At 35.6% G+C, this 15,000-nt stretch overlaps 1 protein-coding gene across 1 annotated transcript in view; it reads left to right on the top strand.

Annotated features, from left to right (window-relative positions):
* The window catches only part of LOC130051695 (cardioacceleratory peptide receptor-like), a 68,780-nt gene extending 54,645 nt beyond the window's left edge, over nt 1–14,135 (top strand). The window contains exons 3-7 of the mRNA XM_056154136.1: nt 1,353–1,550; nt 4,197–4,345; nt 6,678–6,798; nt 9,304–9,423; nt 13,686–14,135. Of these exons, the coding sequence (XP_056010111.1) occupies nt 1,353–1,550; nt 4,197–4,345; nt 6,678–6,798; nt 9,304–9,423; nt 13,686–13,930 (833 nt within the window). The 3' untranslated portion in view covers nt 13,931–14,135. The remainder of the gene's footprint in view (nt 1–1,352; nt 1,551–4,196; nt 4,346–6,677; nt 6,799–9,303; nt 9,424–13,685) is intronic.
* Nucleotides 14,136–15,000: the final 865 nt, after the last annotated feature.

Genomic DNA, 15,000 nt, shown 5'->3' with positions numbered 1-15,000 from the left:
CCGGTGTTGTAGCATGGAATTTCCCCCTGCATAGACTTTCCCCCCGGAAAAACGGACCCGGGATAGACATTCCCCCCCCCCCCCCGAAAAGATGGGTCTGGCATAGAATTTCCCCCTAGGAAGAATTAACCTAGGCCCAATTTTCTCCCTAGGAACCCCCCCCCCCCCCCCAGTATAGAATTTCCTTCTAAATGACAGTACGCCTTCCCCCCCCCCTTTTTTTTTTTTTTTTTACATTTTAGCTATGTATCCGTTTCCAGTTCTATTACTAGAATTCTCTTGCTTATCTAGACCCAGGAATTCTTATCATCCTTTTAAAATTTTGAGCAGGGTCTTCTTAGCACAATCATCATCTTATGTTCTTTTAACAAAGGAAATTATTCAAATCGTGTAATGGTTTTTCAAAATTCATTCATACATCTCAAGTCTTTGCTGTTATTTACCAGTATCTAACCTCTGAAATAGTGAAATTGGGAAGAAGTTAATGTCTTCTTAATTTAAGATTTCGAATATAAATAAACGAGAAAATTAAATTACTTTTATTTATACAGCGCATCTAATTTACTTTTTAGATATTTTAATTGTATATCTTTTAGTCAACTTTTTACGAGAGAAAAATTATACTGACCATCGTTAAAGTCTTTTGGGAAGTATATTGTATTTACTATATGCAATTCAAAATTTTCAGCGTGTAAACCCAACTTCAACATCTCAACAAAAAATCCTTTTTCTTATGAATATCGTAATATTAATGAGCGCATATATATTTCATTAAATTATAACAATTTATCAGCACATATTTGTTTCTTTTTGTAACTTTTTTTTTTATAACATGTACCTCTTGATAGCAATGATAACTTTCATTGATTATTATCTTCTATTGCATGGGTTTGCTTCCTTCTATATTTATTCAAAAGCTTCTACATGAGAAGAAAAAGATTCCGGTCGATGAAATCCGGAAACAGGAGGGGGGGGGGGGGGGGGGGCGGATGGGGGAGTCTATACCAGGGCGGGTTTTCCACCCAGGGGGAAATTCTATACTGACTTTGTACATAGGGGGAAATTATATGCTGGGGCGCTTTTTTCCCCTATGGGGGAAGATCTATCCCGGGGCCGTTTTTCCGGGGGAGGGGGAGTCTATGCGGGGGGGGGGGGGGAGTCTATGCGGGGGGAGGGGGGAGGGAGTCTATGCAGGGGGAAGTCTATGCTAAAACACCGGCACTAATACTCGTATCTCATCCCTTAGACAGTCCCAATAACTTACCCGATAAAACACAAAGGAGCACACCACCAGAAAGGCATTTTTGCTTGACTTTAATGACACTCTAATACAAAAACATTTTTATTTTCAGATCTGTCCGTTGCATTTTTCCTGGTACTTAGCGATCTATTCTGGCATCAGTCCGGGCATTGGTACGCCGGCACAGAAGCGTGTAAGATTGTGCGGTATTTTGCAATAGTTGCCACCTATAGCTCCAATTACGCCATCGTAGTGTTGAGTTTAGACAGATGTCATAGTGTTGCCCGACCAATGCAGTCATTTTCTAGAGGTAATGAATTTTTTTATCATGTACATGCAGAGAACGATTTATTTCGTTACATAAAGGGATAACTATACATTTCTATCATTGGTTCTAAATTCGACTTTTTCACATACGAAAAGGAATTATGTTGTAATGTGTCTAGGGAGTTTGTCAGTATCACATTTCCTCACTTTCTCTTCCCTTTAAATCACTCCTCAGAGACTGTAAATGCAATTTCTTAACTAGAAAAAAATGAAAGCACACTGTCCACAGAGGTCTTTAAGAATGTGGACTCCTCCATCATATACAATTTTTCGCCCCTCCCCCTTTTTTTTAACCATTGCATCCATACCCAACCTATTAATTCCCTGCTGAGTTTTAACAACTTAGACAATGTGTATATAACCGAACAATCTGATTAAAATCAGATGCTATGATCCGCTGACGTAGATCGCCATACGTGAGTGGATCATAGGATCTGATTTTAATCAGATTGATAACAGAAGAACATGTCAACTACACACCTGTATTACAATTCTGTTTCATAATGTTTGAATTTGGCCTGACAACAATTATCGAGCGCTGGGTTTCGAAATTGGAGTCCTGATTTACATCCTCTCTCATGTCACCAGGACTTGTATATTGCACATCTTCTTCAATATGAATCCCCCTCTGACAAATTATAATCATTAAAAATCCATATAAGAATTTTTGTAACATATACAGACCTTCAAGCACACTTAATCTCATTTGACTCTATAGGGTATCTGTCAGATGTGCGAGCGTTTATACTACCCTGTATATATTTGTACTTCCGCTGATCAAAAGTCCGTGCCAATTTGGTATGATACAACTATCATTTATGTATATTCTTGGCACGAGGAGATTATGATAATACTGAATTATAAGACAATACATTTTTAAATCAAAAGTTGTTTTTTTTTTCAAGTCTGATAACAGTAGTCAATATTTTTGAAACATGTTGAATGACTTTGAACTTGAAAAGAGTAGTGCTTTTACACCAATATTCTGACAATACTAAGGAGAAGAGAGTAGTACTGCTACACCAATATTCTGTCAATACTAAGGAGAAGAGAGTAGTACGGCTACACCAGTATTCTGACAATACTAAGGAGAAGAGAGACGTGCATTGACAGGGTGGTTTCGCAATCAAACACAGTTACTCGATCATCATATCAAAACCATTTTCTAAAATGTGTAAAACGATATAGTTTGCCAATACAACCTATCATTGGGTCAAATGCTGTCTGACGTTTTACATACCGATTGTTAGGCTGTTCTTGGCACACTTATTTTGACTACGGATAACTCCGTTTACCTGATTAATTAAGATATAGGGCTCACGGCGGGTGTGACCGGTCAACAGGGGATGCTTACTCCTCCTAGGCACCTGATCCCACCTTTGGTATATCCAGGGGTCTGTGTTTGCCCAACTCTCTAATTTGAATTCCTTATAGGAAGTATGAGATTGATTACTGTTCGGTATCTTCACCTTTCATCTAAAGTAAATGTGGTTAGAGAGCCATAGTCTAAGTTGAAGTTTTATGACAAAATAAGGATAAGCAAAATTTTATGTACTTGTCCTAATGCGAAAAATGGAAGAAATTTATGAATTGTACTCGATATAATCTTGTTGGAACACAATAATAAATCTTTAAAGAAAAAAAAATGTATGTGAGTCTTGAACAGAAGTGAGTAGTTGATATAAACTTGATATCTATGGAGCGCCAAATTAACATCAACTCAAATAATTGAAGATAGCTTCAATTATTTGAAGATATCATTAATTCATTTGATACGCGCAACAATTTAATTAAAGATCTCTTCAAATAATTATTGATATCTTCGATTCTGAATTATTGCGCGCATTAATTGAATTGATGATAGCATTAATTCTTCAGCTGAATTGATACGCGCTTTAATTGAATTAATGATCTCTTCAAATGAATTAATGATATCAACAATTGAATTGATGCGCGCTACAATTCAATTGAAGAGAGCAATAATTGATATAATGCGCGCATTAAATCAATTGATGAAAGCAATAATTGAATTGATGCGCGCATTAATTCATTTCATGAAAGCAATAATTGATTTAATGCGCGCATTAATTCAATTATTGCTCTCTTCAACTTAATTAATTATATCTTTAATTCATTTGAAGAGAGCAATAATTCTTTTAGAGAGAGCAACTATATAATTAAAGATATCTTCAATTCAACATTGAAGAGAGCAATAATTGATATAATGTGCGCATTAAATCAATTGATGAGAGCAGTAATTGAATTGAAGCGTACATTATTAATTCATTTGATGAGAGCAATAATTGATTTAATGCGCGCATTAATTCAATTATTGTTCTCTTCAATTGAATTAATGATATCTTTAATTCAACATATCCACAACTGAATTAATGATCTCTTTAATTGAATTGTTGCTCTCTTTAAAAGAATTGATAATATCTTCAAATAATTGAAGATATCTTCAATTATTTAAGTTTATGTTAATTTGGCGCTCCATAGATATTGTTCCTTCTTGAGGAGAGCATACTCCTAGCCCTGTAGAGCTGTTTTCAATCCTCATTAGATAAATAAGGCATTGAATTAAATCGTTCCTCCTCTTTCTATTTTTTTTGGTTTTTTGTTGTTGCAGGTTTGGAAAGTTGTAAAGCATACATAGGAATTGCTTGGGGCCTGTCGTTATTAATCTCTATAAAAATATTGATTCTTTTCCGCGTGCACTATGATAAAGACGGGTATCCACAGTGCCAGAGTATAGCTATGGACCAGACGCAGTGGCAGGCAAGTTATTCTTTATTTTGTATACGTACATGTGTGTATGTGTTGAGGGAGGGAGGGGGGGGACTAAATGGACTGATCCTTCGGATGAGACCGCAAAAACCGATGTCCCGTGTCACAGCAGGTGTGGCACGATAAAGATCACTCCTTGCTGAAAGGCCATAAGCGCCGAGCATACATGTATATGGAGCGCCAAATTAACATAAACTCAAATAATTGAAGATAGCTTCAATTATTTGAAGATATCATCAATTCATTTGATGCGCGCAACAATTTAATTAAAGATCTCTTCAAATAATTAATGATATCTTCAATTCTGAATTATTGCGCGCATTAATTGAATTGATGCGCGCATTAATTCCTTATACAAAAGCATTGTAAATAGTTAAACATATCTTCAATTGAATTAAAGAGATCATCAAATTATTTACACCGAGCTTTAAATTAATTATTGTGAGCAATATTTCTACTAAATTGATGCTCTCATCAATTGAATTGAAGAGAGCAATAATTGAATTAATGCGCGCATTAAATCAATTATTGCTCTCATTAATTCAATTGATGCACGCATTAATTCAATTGATGAGAGCAATAATTGAATTGAAGCGCGCATTAATTCATTTGATGAGAGCAATAATTGACTTAATGTGCGCATTAATTCATTTAAAGAGTGCAATAATTTAATTGATGATATCTTCAAATAATTGAAGATGTCTTCAATTATTTAAGTTTATGTTAATTTGGCACTCCATAAGCATAGGCCTAAATTGTGCAGCCCTTCACCAGCAATGGTGACGTCTCCATTTGAGTGAAAGATTCTCGATGGTGATGTTAAACAATATACAATCAATCTATCAGTATATCAGAGCGCTAGAATCCTTGCTTCGGACGACAATGGCACTGTATTGACGTCTCGATATGAGTGAAAAATTCTCAAAGGAACGTAAAACATTCCAAATATGGGTGTTGCTAAAACGGGGAACAGAAAATGGAAAGGAAGACGGAACGGAATTTAAGAATTCGAATGATTAATGTAGATGAGATAACGCCAAAAAATCGGGGGGGGGGGTTCATTCATTTTGATTAAATCAACAATTTGGGAATTATTTACAAGCCATGAAACAACTTTATCTTAAAATTATGCATCGTAAATTGATTAAGCGAATTAAGTTAAACGTTTGTGTAAGAATTTACAAAGCGTTTAACAAGAATTTTGAAATTTCGGCATTGACAGAGGTGTTAGCAACCAGTGACACCTATGGGTAAAGAATGAAAAGAACGAACGTGGTTTATATCCCCCCCCCCCCCCGACAAAATATCATTAACGCACATGTACATGTATTTACACATAATACCGTGTATGTGTGTGTGCTTACAATAGGGAGTGTGATATGTATAAAACAACGATAACTCATGATCTTATTAAGTCAACAAGTTAAACATCTTGTGTTTGATTTATTATTTATTAACTAACGGGGACTTAGTGACCGCAGTACTCCAATCCTAAATAGGGAGGACTTCTGGCAGTTCATTTCTAAATTAAATACTAGTATATCTTAACATTTAGATTAATAATGAGATGACTTTTAATTCCATTCAAGCATAAATTCTGTGTAAGCTTTTACCTATTTCATATATTATGAAATAAATATGTTGATTCCGTTTACTATGGGTCGTAAATTTCACCCTAGTTTACACTGATTCTGTTTCAATCTTTCTTTCCCGCTGTATCTCTTCAGTTTCAACACTTATCCGCAAGATATCGGTAAATGTACGAATTTCACATACATGTAGATTCGTCCCAAATGAGGCAAACCTTGTTCATAATAACAAAATGCTGACCACCTCATAACATTATTACATAAAATATTTTCCGTCCCGCGTTTTAGCAACACCCTCCAAATATTGCCACGTTTTTGGACAATCCAATATTATTGCCTAAAAGCACATGTATGGTCAAAGTGGGTGTTAAAGAAATTAATTACTGAATCACATGCGCGGATTCAAATAATCTTCTTTCCAAATGTGGGATTTAACCTGTAATGAAATTTTACCTTGTTCCAGAATTACTCCCACCCACCCACCCCCTTTTTTTATTGGTTTTAGTATTTTACAAGTGAAGCTACATAAACTAGGGAAAATATACATCTTACGTAAATTTGTATTTGTATTTTGACCAATCCCGGGGTAGTGTCCTGACTCTCGGTCCCCACTCTGCATACATACTTCACACAATGGGCGTGGCACACAATTTTCATTACCGTTCTAAGAATGCACTTAACTCAATAATGGAAGTGGTTAAGATGTAACAAAGAGGATATGTTTTTTTCCCCAGATTTATTTCACACTGAGTGCTATTGCGATGTTCCTCATCCCCGCCATTATAATCACCATATGCTACATAATCATCGTCACCATTGTGTGGAAAAACTCCGTCTTCAGATTACCGAACACAGGTGAGTGAATTAAAATCAGTGATACCGACAGACGGACAGACGAACGAAAACGACATACGTGCCTTGTGCTATGTATTGAGATGGAGGGGCTGGATCAGCCAGGAATTACGGTTAAGGGGGGAGGCACTTTATGAGGCAGGGGGTGTGGGGGCCGCCTTGAGGCCCCCAGTGGGTCCAGGAAGCTCCTAGATTTTACAGATTGTTAGAGCTTTAAATATGTCTCCTATTTAGTCATTTGTACTATTTTCTATCATTTTTTATAAGGGGAAATTAATAAAATTATGCAATTTTTACACACACACCCTTAAATCCGCCACTGGATGGCTTTACTACAACTTTTGAATGAAGATATGAATTAATTACGTTACTTTTTGTAATGGGTTTGACTCTTCTTTATGAGGACACTTCAAAATCTTCTCAAATCTTAAAGCTGTAAAATTTCGGGGGAGCATATAGTCGCTGTCGTGTCTGTCCGTCCGTCCAAGTTCATATTTCCTAAACCTTTCACCAGAAATTGATATAATTGATCATAAATATTCCTTGAGACAAAGACTAGCGGACCAAGATCTCTCAAGGTCATATAGGAAAGGTCAAGGTCACTTAGAACATAAAAAGTTTTTTATTTCAACACCGAGGTTTTGGTGTAAAATTCCCCATCCCTTAAACCTTTCATCAGAAATTCATCATAATTGATCACAAGTATTCCAGGGGACTTTTGGACCAAGGTCGTTTTTGAAAGGTCAAGATCACTCATTTATACGGAGAAAGTTGCATGCAAATGGCTGAAAGGTCACTCAAGATCATTTTGAAAAGGTCATGTTTACTCAGAACAGATACCTTATGAACGCAAAAAGTTCCTTGCTTCAACAATTTTTTGAACAAGTAAATGGCTTTCAGACAGAGGTCACTCAAGGTCATTTTGTAAAGGTCAAGATCATTCAGAAAATATGCATTCTATACGAAAACTACATTCATTTCAACAATATTTAATATAAACTGTTATTGATCTTTTGGACCAAGGTCTCTCAAGGTGATTTTGGAAAGGTAAAGGTCGCTCAAAGTATATACACATGTACCCCTATGTCCCCGACACTATGTGTTTTTGCTCCGTTTCTTATTCTTGAACCGTCGCGGTGGTCTTAGAAGTAGAACGCTCGCCCAGCATGCGGAATGTTGGGGATCGAATCCCGGCCGCGACAGACCTAAGTCGTTAAAACAGATAGTAACAGTTCCATTGCCAAACGCTAAGTATCAGGTGTGAATGTCGCGGGGTTAAAAACGGATGTCCCGTGTCAAAATAGGTATGGCACGCTAAAGAACCCTCACTGCTCAATGGCCGTAAGCGCCGAGCATAGGCCTAAATTTGAAGCCCTTCACCGGTCTTGGTGACATCTCCATATGAGTGAAAACGTTAAGCAAGATACAATCAATCAATACAATTTCTATTCTTTAGTTAGAAATTTGTCCGCACGATTTTATATAAGTGTTCTACAGATCCAATTCAAACTTTGTGGAGTAAATAGGGGGTCATGAGGAAGGGTGCAATCAACTTTCCAAATTTTCAAAATGGCTACCAAAAACGTAAAAATAATCAAGGTTGTCGGATTTCAACCAAATTCCATTTCTAGGATAATATGATGACCCCGTGTCGATTTCCAGCATCAATATTTATTTAAACGCCATTTTCAAAATGACCGCCATACATCGAAATATTTTAAGGTGTTAAAATCTCCATGTACCATGGGTTTTGAGGTCAATTGTGGGTCCAGAGTTCATTTCCAACATCAGTTTTACTTTCCATTCAATTTTCAAATGTTTCAAAATGGTCACCATTTCAAAATGGCTGCCAAAACAATCAGATTTCAACCAAATTTTGTTTCTGGGGTGAATTGATTGATTGATTGTATCTTGCTGAACGTTTCGCTCGAGAATTTTTCACTTATGTGGAGACGTCACCAAGACCGGTGAAGGGCTTCAAATTTAGGTCTATGCTCGGCGCTTGCGGCCATTGAGCAGTGAGGGTTCTTTAGCGTGCCACACCCACTGTGACTCGGGACATCCGTTTTTAAGGTCATCTCCGAGGACCCATGATATTCACCCCTGATGCCGAACGTTTGGCGATGGAACTATCACTACCAATTTTAACGACTTAGGTCGTGAACAGTTTACAGACTGATAAAAGGCGATCAGAAAACTTGAGCTTTCGGCTCAGGTAAGCTAACAACCGTTACAAATCGGGCTTTTTGCAAAACAAACTTATATAACTTATAAAATTTTACGCTAAAGTTTGGTGTTTTGGGGGATGTAACTATGATAAGCCTAATCATCTGACTTGGATACGCATGAATCATCCAAACACCAACATATTCTTGATTACAAATCGCAAGGTTTACCCTCGCAGTTAAGAAAGTAAGAAAGCCTCCACGAAAAAAAAAATGTATATATAACCAACTTGTAGGTATTTACGCAAACAAACACCTGTACCAATTATAATGTATATTACAGATGCAACAACGACTCTTACTATGACGAACTTGAACGCAAATCCAACGGTGCTTAGTGGAAGGCAAACAATATCCCGTGCTAAAATAAAGTCCCTCAAAATGACGTTTGGTGTGGTCATTGGTAAGTACTTAGTATCTAGAATTCTCTTTTGTTTATTTTGTATATATATTGTAATATTTACATTCCCAATGTTTTTTACTTTGTTATTTCTACAGATTGTAATGATAAACACTTCCTAATGAACGCGCGTATGAATACAAAATCACTTACTGGTAAATGTAGTCCGTCTATTTTAACGGCTGGGAATTCCGACAGAAATGAAAATAGAGTGCAAATATATGTTTAGTTTATTTTTGAAAATTCATGAGGATATGAACTGCATTACTTCCATACATGTCCAAGACCGAGTGTAATGTCGATATCGACGACATAGACAATGTCGTGTCGATATCGTTTCGATATCAACCATTTGGAGTTTTTGTAATTGACTGAGATTTGTGAAATAATCAATATTGAAAATTTACCACAGACTAACTATCATGTCGATATCGGCAATATCAATTCGATATCGTATCGATATCGATAGTTTTATGGATTTTGTTGTTGAAGTCAATCATCATAAATGACGCTGGGTGCTTTGTCGATATCGACAAAACTGTTCCGATATTGTATCGATATGAATCGTGTTTCGTGAATTTATTAAGATCATAATTTTGAAATTTTTCTCGCACACTAACCAGGTTAGTCTTGCACACCAGTCGAGTAAGTGTGCGTTTTCGATAGATAAGGGTTAATCTCGCAGACCAGTCGGCTGATTAGGGTTAGCCCAGCATAACATATTATTGAGATTATTCTCACAAAACAACTGGGTTAGTCTCACACACCAGTGGATAGATTAGGGTTAGTGAGCTCACTCGATAGATTAGGGTTAGTCTCGCACACCAGTCGGCTGAAAAAGGTTAGTCTCGCACATTGGTCGGCTGAAAAGGTTTAGTCTCGCACACTGGTCGAGTGATTAGGGTTAGTCTCGCATACCGGTCGACTGATTAGGGTTAGTCTCGCACACCGGTTGACTGATTAGGGTTAGTCTCGCACACCGGTCGACTAAAAAGGGTTAGTCTCGCACACCGGTCGACGATATAGACAGTAATAGAAACTTAATCAATTTAGAATGCTTAAACACATGCACATCTATAAAAAAAAAAAAAAAAAAAGTGACAAGGATGGTCACAAAAAACTTATAAATATCATGGTTCGATATCGACATGATATCGTCGATATCGACGATATCGACAGCAAGGGATACTTTGTTAATGCAAATTACCTAAACATCTGCACAATTATCAGAATGATGCAGGCAAGGACATGCACAACCATTTGTTTTACAATCATGATTCGATATCGACACGATATCGTCGATATCGACAACAAGGGAATCTCAGTCAGTGTTAAATTTATAAACAGACAAACAACAATGAAGAAATATAGTTGGTAGAATGTCACAACAAAATCTTGAAACGGTAACGATTCGATATCGATACGATATCGTCGATATCGACAGTACGGGGAACTCATTTAGTGCAACATAGCGAAATTTATACACAAGTGTAAAGAAAATAGTAGCTAGGACAGTCATAAAAAATTGTTTAACAATATTGATTCGATATCGATACGATATCATCGATGTCGTCGATATCGACATAACACCATGTCTTGGACATAACTCATTACTTTACGCCGGAATACTTTTATTAAGCGCTAGCGCTTTTCATGAGGATATGAACTGCATTACTTTACGCCGGAATACTTTTATTAAGCGCTAGCGCTTTTCATGAGGATATGAACTGCATTACTTTACGCCGGAATACGTTTATTAAGCGCTAGCGCTATTCATGAGGATATGAACTGCATTACTTCACGCCGGAATACTTTTATGAAGTGTTGGCGCGATTCATGAAGCATGCCGGAGTGAAGCATCGTATTTCATTCCCTCATGTATTTTCAGGAATTAAATTTATTTCTTGAATAATAATTAATAAAGTTAGCAATATTTACTTAATATGTGTCTTCGTATGAAGCTGATTATGAGTAATTCAATAAATATTATTAGCTGTTGTGTACTAGACAGGAATCTTGCTTTGACCCAAGGAATGATAGTGACATGTGCAATTGTCAAACCGGGAATCTTGGTATCCCACTAGACATCTGATTCTCATGGGTTTGGTCTGAGAATTTCATCAAGCTGGAAAAAAAATCTTTTTTTTACCATGTTCTCATGGTATATGTACATATATGTACAATAACCATAAGTAATTTGAAATGCGTCAAGTTATGTAAAATGGATAGCTGTCTATATCTATACTTAGAGATTAACAAATTTTGCCAATAAACTCCGAAACGCTTGCCCCAGAGTCACTGCTTATACCTTTAATATCATTTATTATGTGAGCTGAAGTCCGTAAGCTATAATAGAATCTTACTTGATTAATAAATGTCGTGAAATGAATTAAAAACCTGTTTTCGTTTTTGATAAACTACCCACAAATAGCAAAAATGAGAGTACAGTGGCGGACACGCTTTGGCAGATCTAAGCCAGTTTTTTCTTTCTTTTTAATGACAACTTAAGATAATGCGATATGAAGTCAATCCGTTGTTTATCAATGCTTGATTTTGATCTTACAGAAGAAAATTTTTGATAATTGTTGAATAAATGAAATATGCCTGTTCGTTTCTTCAATCCGTGATTTTAGTCTTGAATCCGCTGCGGTGGTCTAGCGGTTAGAGCGCCTAAATTTGAAGCCCTTCACTGGTCTTGGTGACATCTCCATATGAGTGAAAAATTCTCGACAGAGACGTTAAACAAGATAGAGTCAATCATAGTCTTGAATCAGCCTTATGGAAATTTCCAGAACGAAGCGCTTCGCTAAGAATGAGGCAACATCATAGGTTAGGTCTACAACCAATTGCACATTCACGGGCCTTTCCGGCAAGTCGAAAAGTTGCGATTTGTTTACAACATGATCAGTATAAAATGTTGTAGGTGTTTAGTGTTAGTTATACTTATAATAGTTTTGACTTTTCATTTTATGAAGATTTATAATTATATTACTTGCATACATCTCATTCAACGAAGGACATCCCCTCTCTCGAGACCAACGATCTGACACATCGATAATTATTTTAAACCAATATTCATCTGATATTTTCGATGTTCTTAAATTTTCCCTTGATTATAGAAGTCACTGTTACGACTTTTTGTAATAATTTAGTAACAGTTACTGATATGTACAAACACAGGAAAAGTTTTTATTTTAGCTGAACATGTTTTGTAACTCATAACTTCAAAGTTAAAAACATTTTGACGAAATTAGGTTGTACACTGCCCGACGTGTCCAAGAAATCAGGCCACTGTTTACAATATAACAGTTTTTCTGTTTGTCATTCACATAGCGTATTATGTTTTCGAGTATTGCATTTGACGAGAAGAAACTACATGAATTTATAATTTTGCCCTCAAATTGTCGTTCTGGACAAAAACTACCATTATAAACAAATTCACAATACTGAGTTTCAAAGTTTGAAATTATGAACAACCGTTCATTTTGCCTTTGGTCAACTATTCGGCAAGACGGATTAATAATTGCATTCGTAAAATCATTATCTAATTTTCAATACGGAGAGATCATTTATGTTACACAAGGAACATTTAATATTTACTGTATATGATATCAATAAATATAACATAATTAATGCGCGCAATTATTAAAAAAATATTTTGAATTAAAGATATCGTTCATTCAATTCATGTGTGCAGCAATTCAAACACGCATTTAAAAAGTCCTTCCTCTATGCAATATTATTTAATTGTTATTTCCCGCGCTTACGCGGGGTTTCATCTAGTATGATAAAAACATACAACAAATCAAAGAATTAAATTCTTTATCAAATACGTCTATTGGGAAACAGACAGAAATTAATCACTAAGACAACGGCCCATGTAGATTAGGTGCAGATAAAATGTAGCTAAATACTGTCTGTACAATTCAATGAATATTTGCATAGGATCCTGCAAAAATGTGCCATATCATAAACCCAGACCATTAGCTATCTGTCAAACATGATTGGAAACTAGAATATTTCTCTTAATTTTTATGCATACATGTATATGCTATAATTTGTATACTCCTGGTGATTAGATGAGATCAAAACCACATTTGCTTTTGAGACCTTTACTTACTACTCCCTCCAGAGACGTGTACACAGACCATGAGTTAAATACTATATAGTAAAGAAACACACACACGTGTATGATGTTGAATGTCTATGTATTTCAGGAAATAAATCAGCATTGTATAATTAATCTATTTTCTTCTCGTTTTTAGCTTTTATCTTGAGCTGGAGTCCATACTTTATTTTCAACTTCCTGGTCGTATATGGTTACATTGTCATAGCAGATCAGCAGATGTACCAGGTTTCCGTGATGTTCCAGATTTTGGCGCCAATTAACTCGGCAGTAAATCCGGTTATTTTTCTTGTATTCAACGGAAAAAAGTACTGTCAAATGTGTAAAAAGGCAGATTACACCCAAGATGCAAATTTTCCCATAAAATCTACAGCCTGCAGATAAGAAAACGAATAGAAATAGTCATCACGTGACTTCCATTTGTATCCTAGAAATCAAATGTGAAATAACACAAGGTACTGGAATTCAAGACTCAATAGGTTGCAAGTTTTGTTAAACTTGGCCCGTCCATTCCGAACAAATAGATATATGTACCAGCTGACTATGACATTTCAATGACATTGACAATCTCCAAAAACAATGTATTGTTCCAAGTGTTTCATCATTTAGCCAGCGATGTTTTAAAGGAGGAAATGAATCTAACTTCCAGAGATTTATGCGTGCAATATCTGGGCCATTATTGGGTAAACTTTTCGTATCAAACCGGGTACAAATTAAGGTATTCCATGTATAATGAAAGGATAATGAACAATTTTGAAGGATTTAGATTAACATAAAAGTTTATTGTTAAATAATGATGAAAGTGAAGCAGATGAAATTCACATGACTGGTAAATGATTAAAAGCTGACCTTTTTGCACTTAAGACTTTTTGGAAAAGTTGTCTGCCCTTTGTAAAAATAAGAAAAATCTCATTTTCTAAAACTGTGTGCGGTCAATGATTAATTTTATTTCATATTTTCATAAAAAGAAAGTGTATGTAACTTTCTACCAAGAGATAATTATGAAAATAGAATTTGTTTTTAAAATATTGTAATAAAAGATGCTTTTCCCATATACTTCAATGTTAAATTCTAGGTGAAATAAATCAAGCAGTAAACAAAATTTTGAAAATTCCTATGGTGGATTATTTTTATTTGATGAACCCTTCAAAATGATACTATGATTACAAATATTCCACCATCCATTTATTAGATATGAAATATGGTCATTATACATTGAATACCTTAATATCATTGCACTCTGGCTAGCTGTAAACAAAAATGGCGGATCAGATATTGTGTTGGAAGCTCATTTGACCGGTTTCGATTATATATCTGTTAAGTATCAATTAATTCTCCTAATGTTGCGGTTTCTATTTACTTAGAAGATAAAATGATATCATTATTCATTATTTTGAACATTTCAATAGTAAAAGATCGTTGCCATTGGGTGAACGTCAAAAATATGCAGAACT

This window comes from Ostrea edulis, chromosome 2 (genome assembly GCF_947568905.1).
Source record: "Ostrea edulis chromosome 2, xbOstEdul1.1, whole genome shotgun sequence".
In the NCBI taxonomy this organism is placed as follows: domain Eukaryota; kingdom Metazoa; phylum Mollusca; class Bivalvia; order Ostreida; family Ostreidae; genus Ostrea; species Ostrea edulis.
The sequence above is the reverse complement of the archived record's forward strand: the minus strand, read 5'-3'. Positions and strand labels throughout refer to the sequence as shown.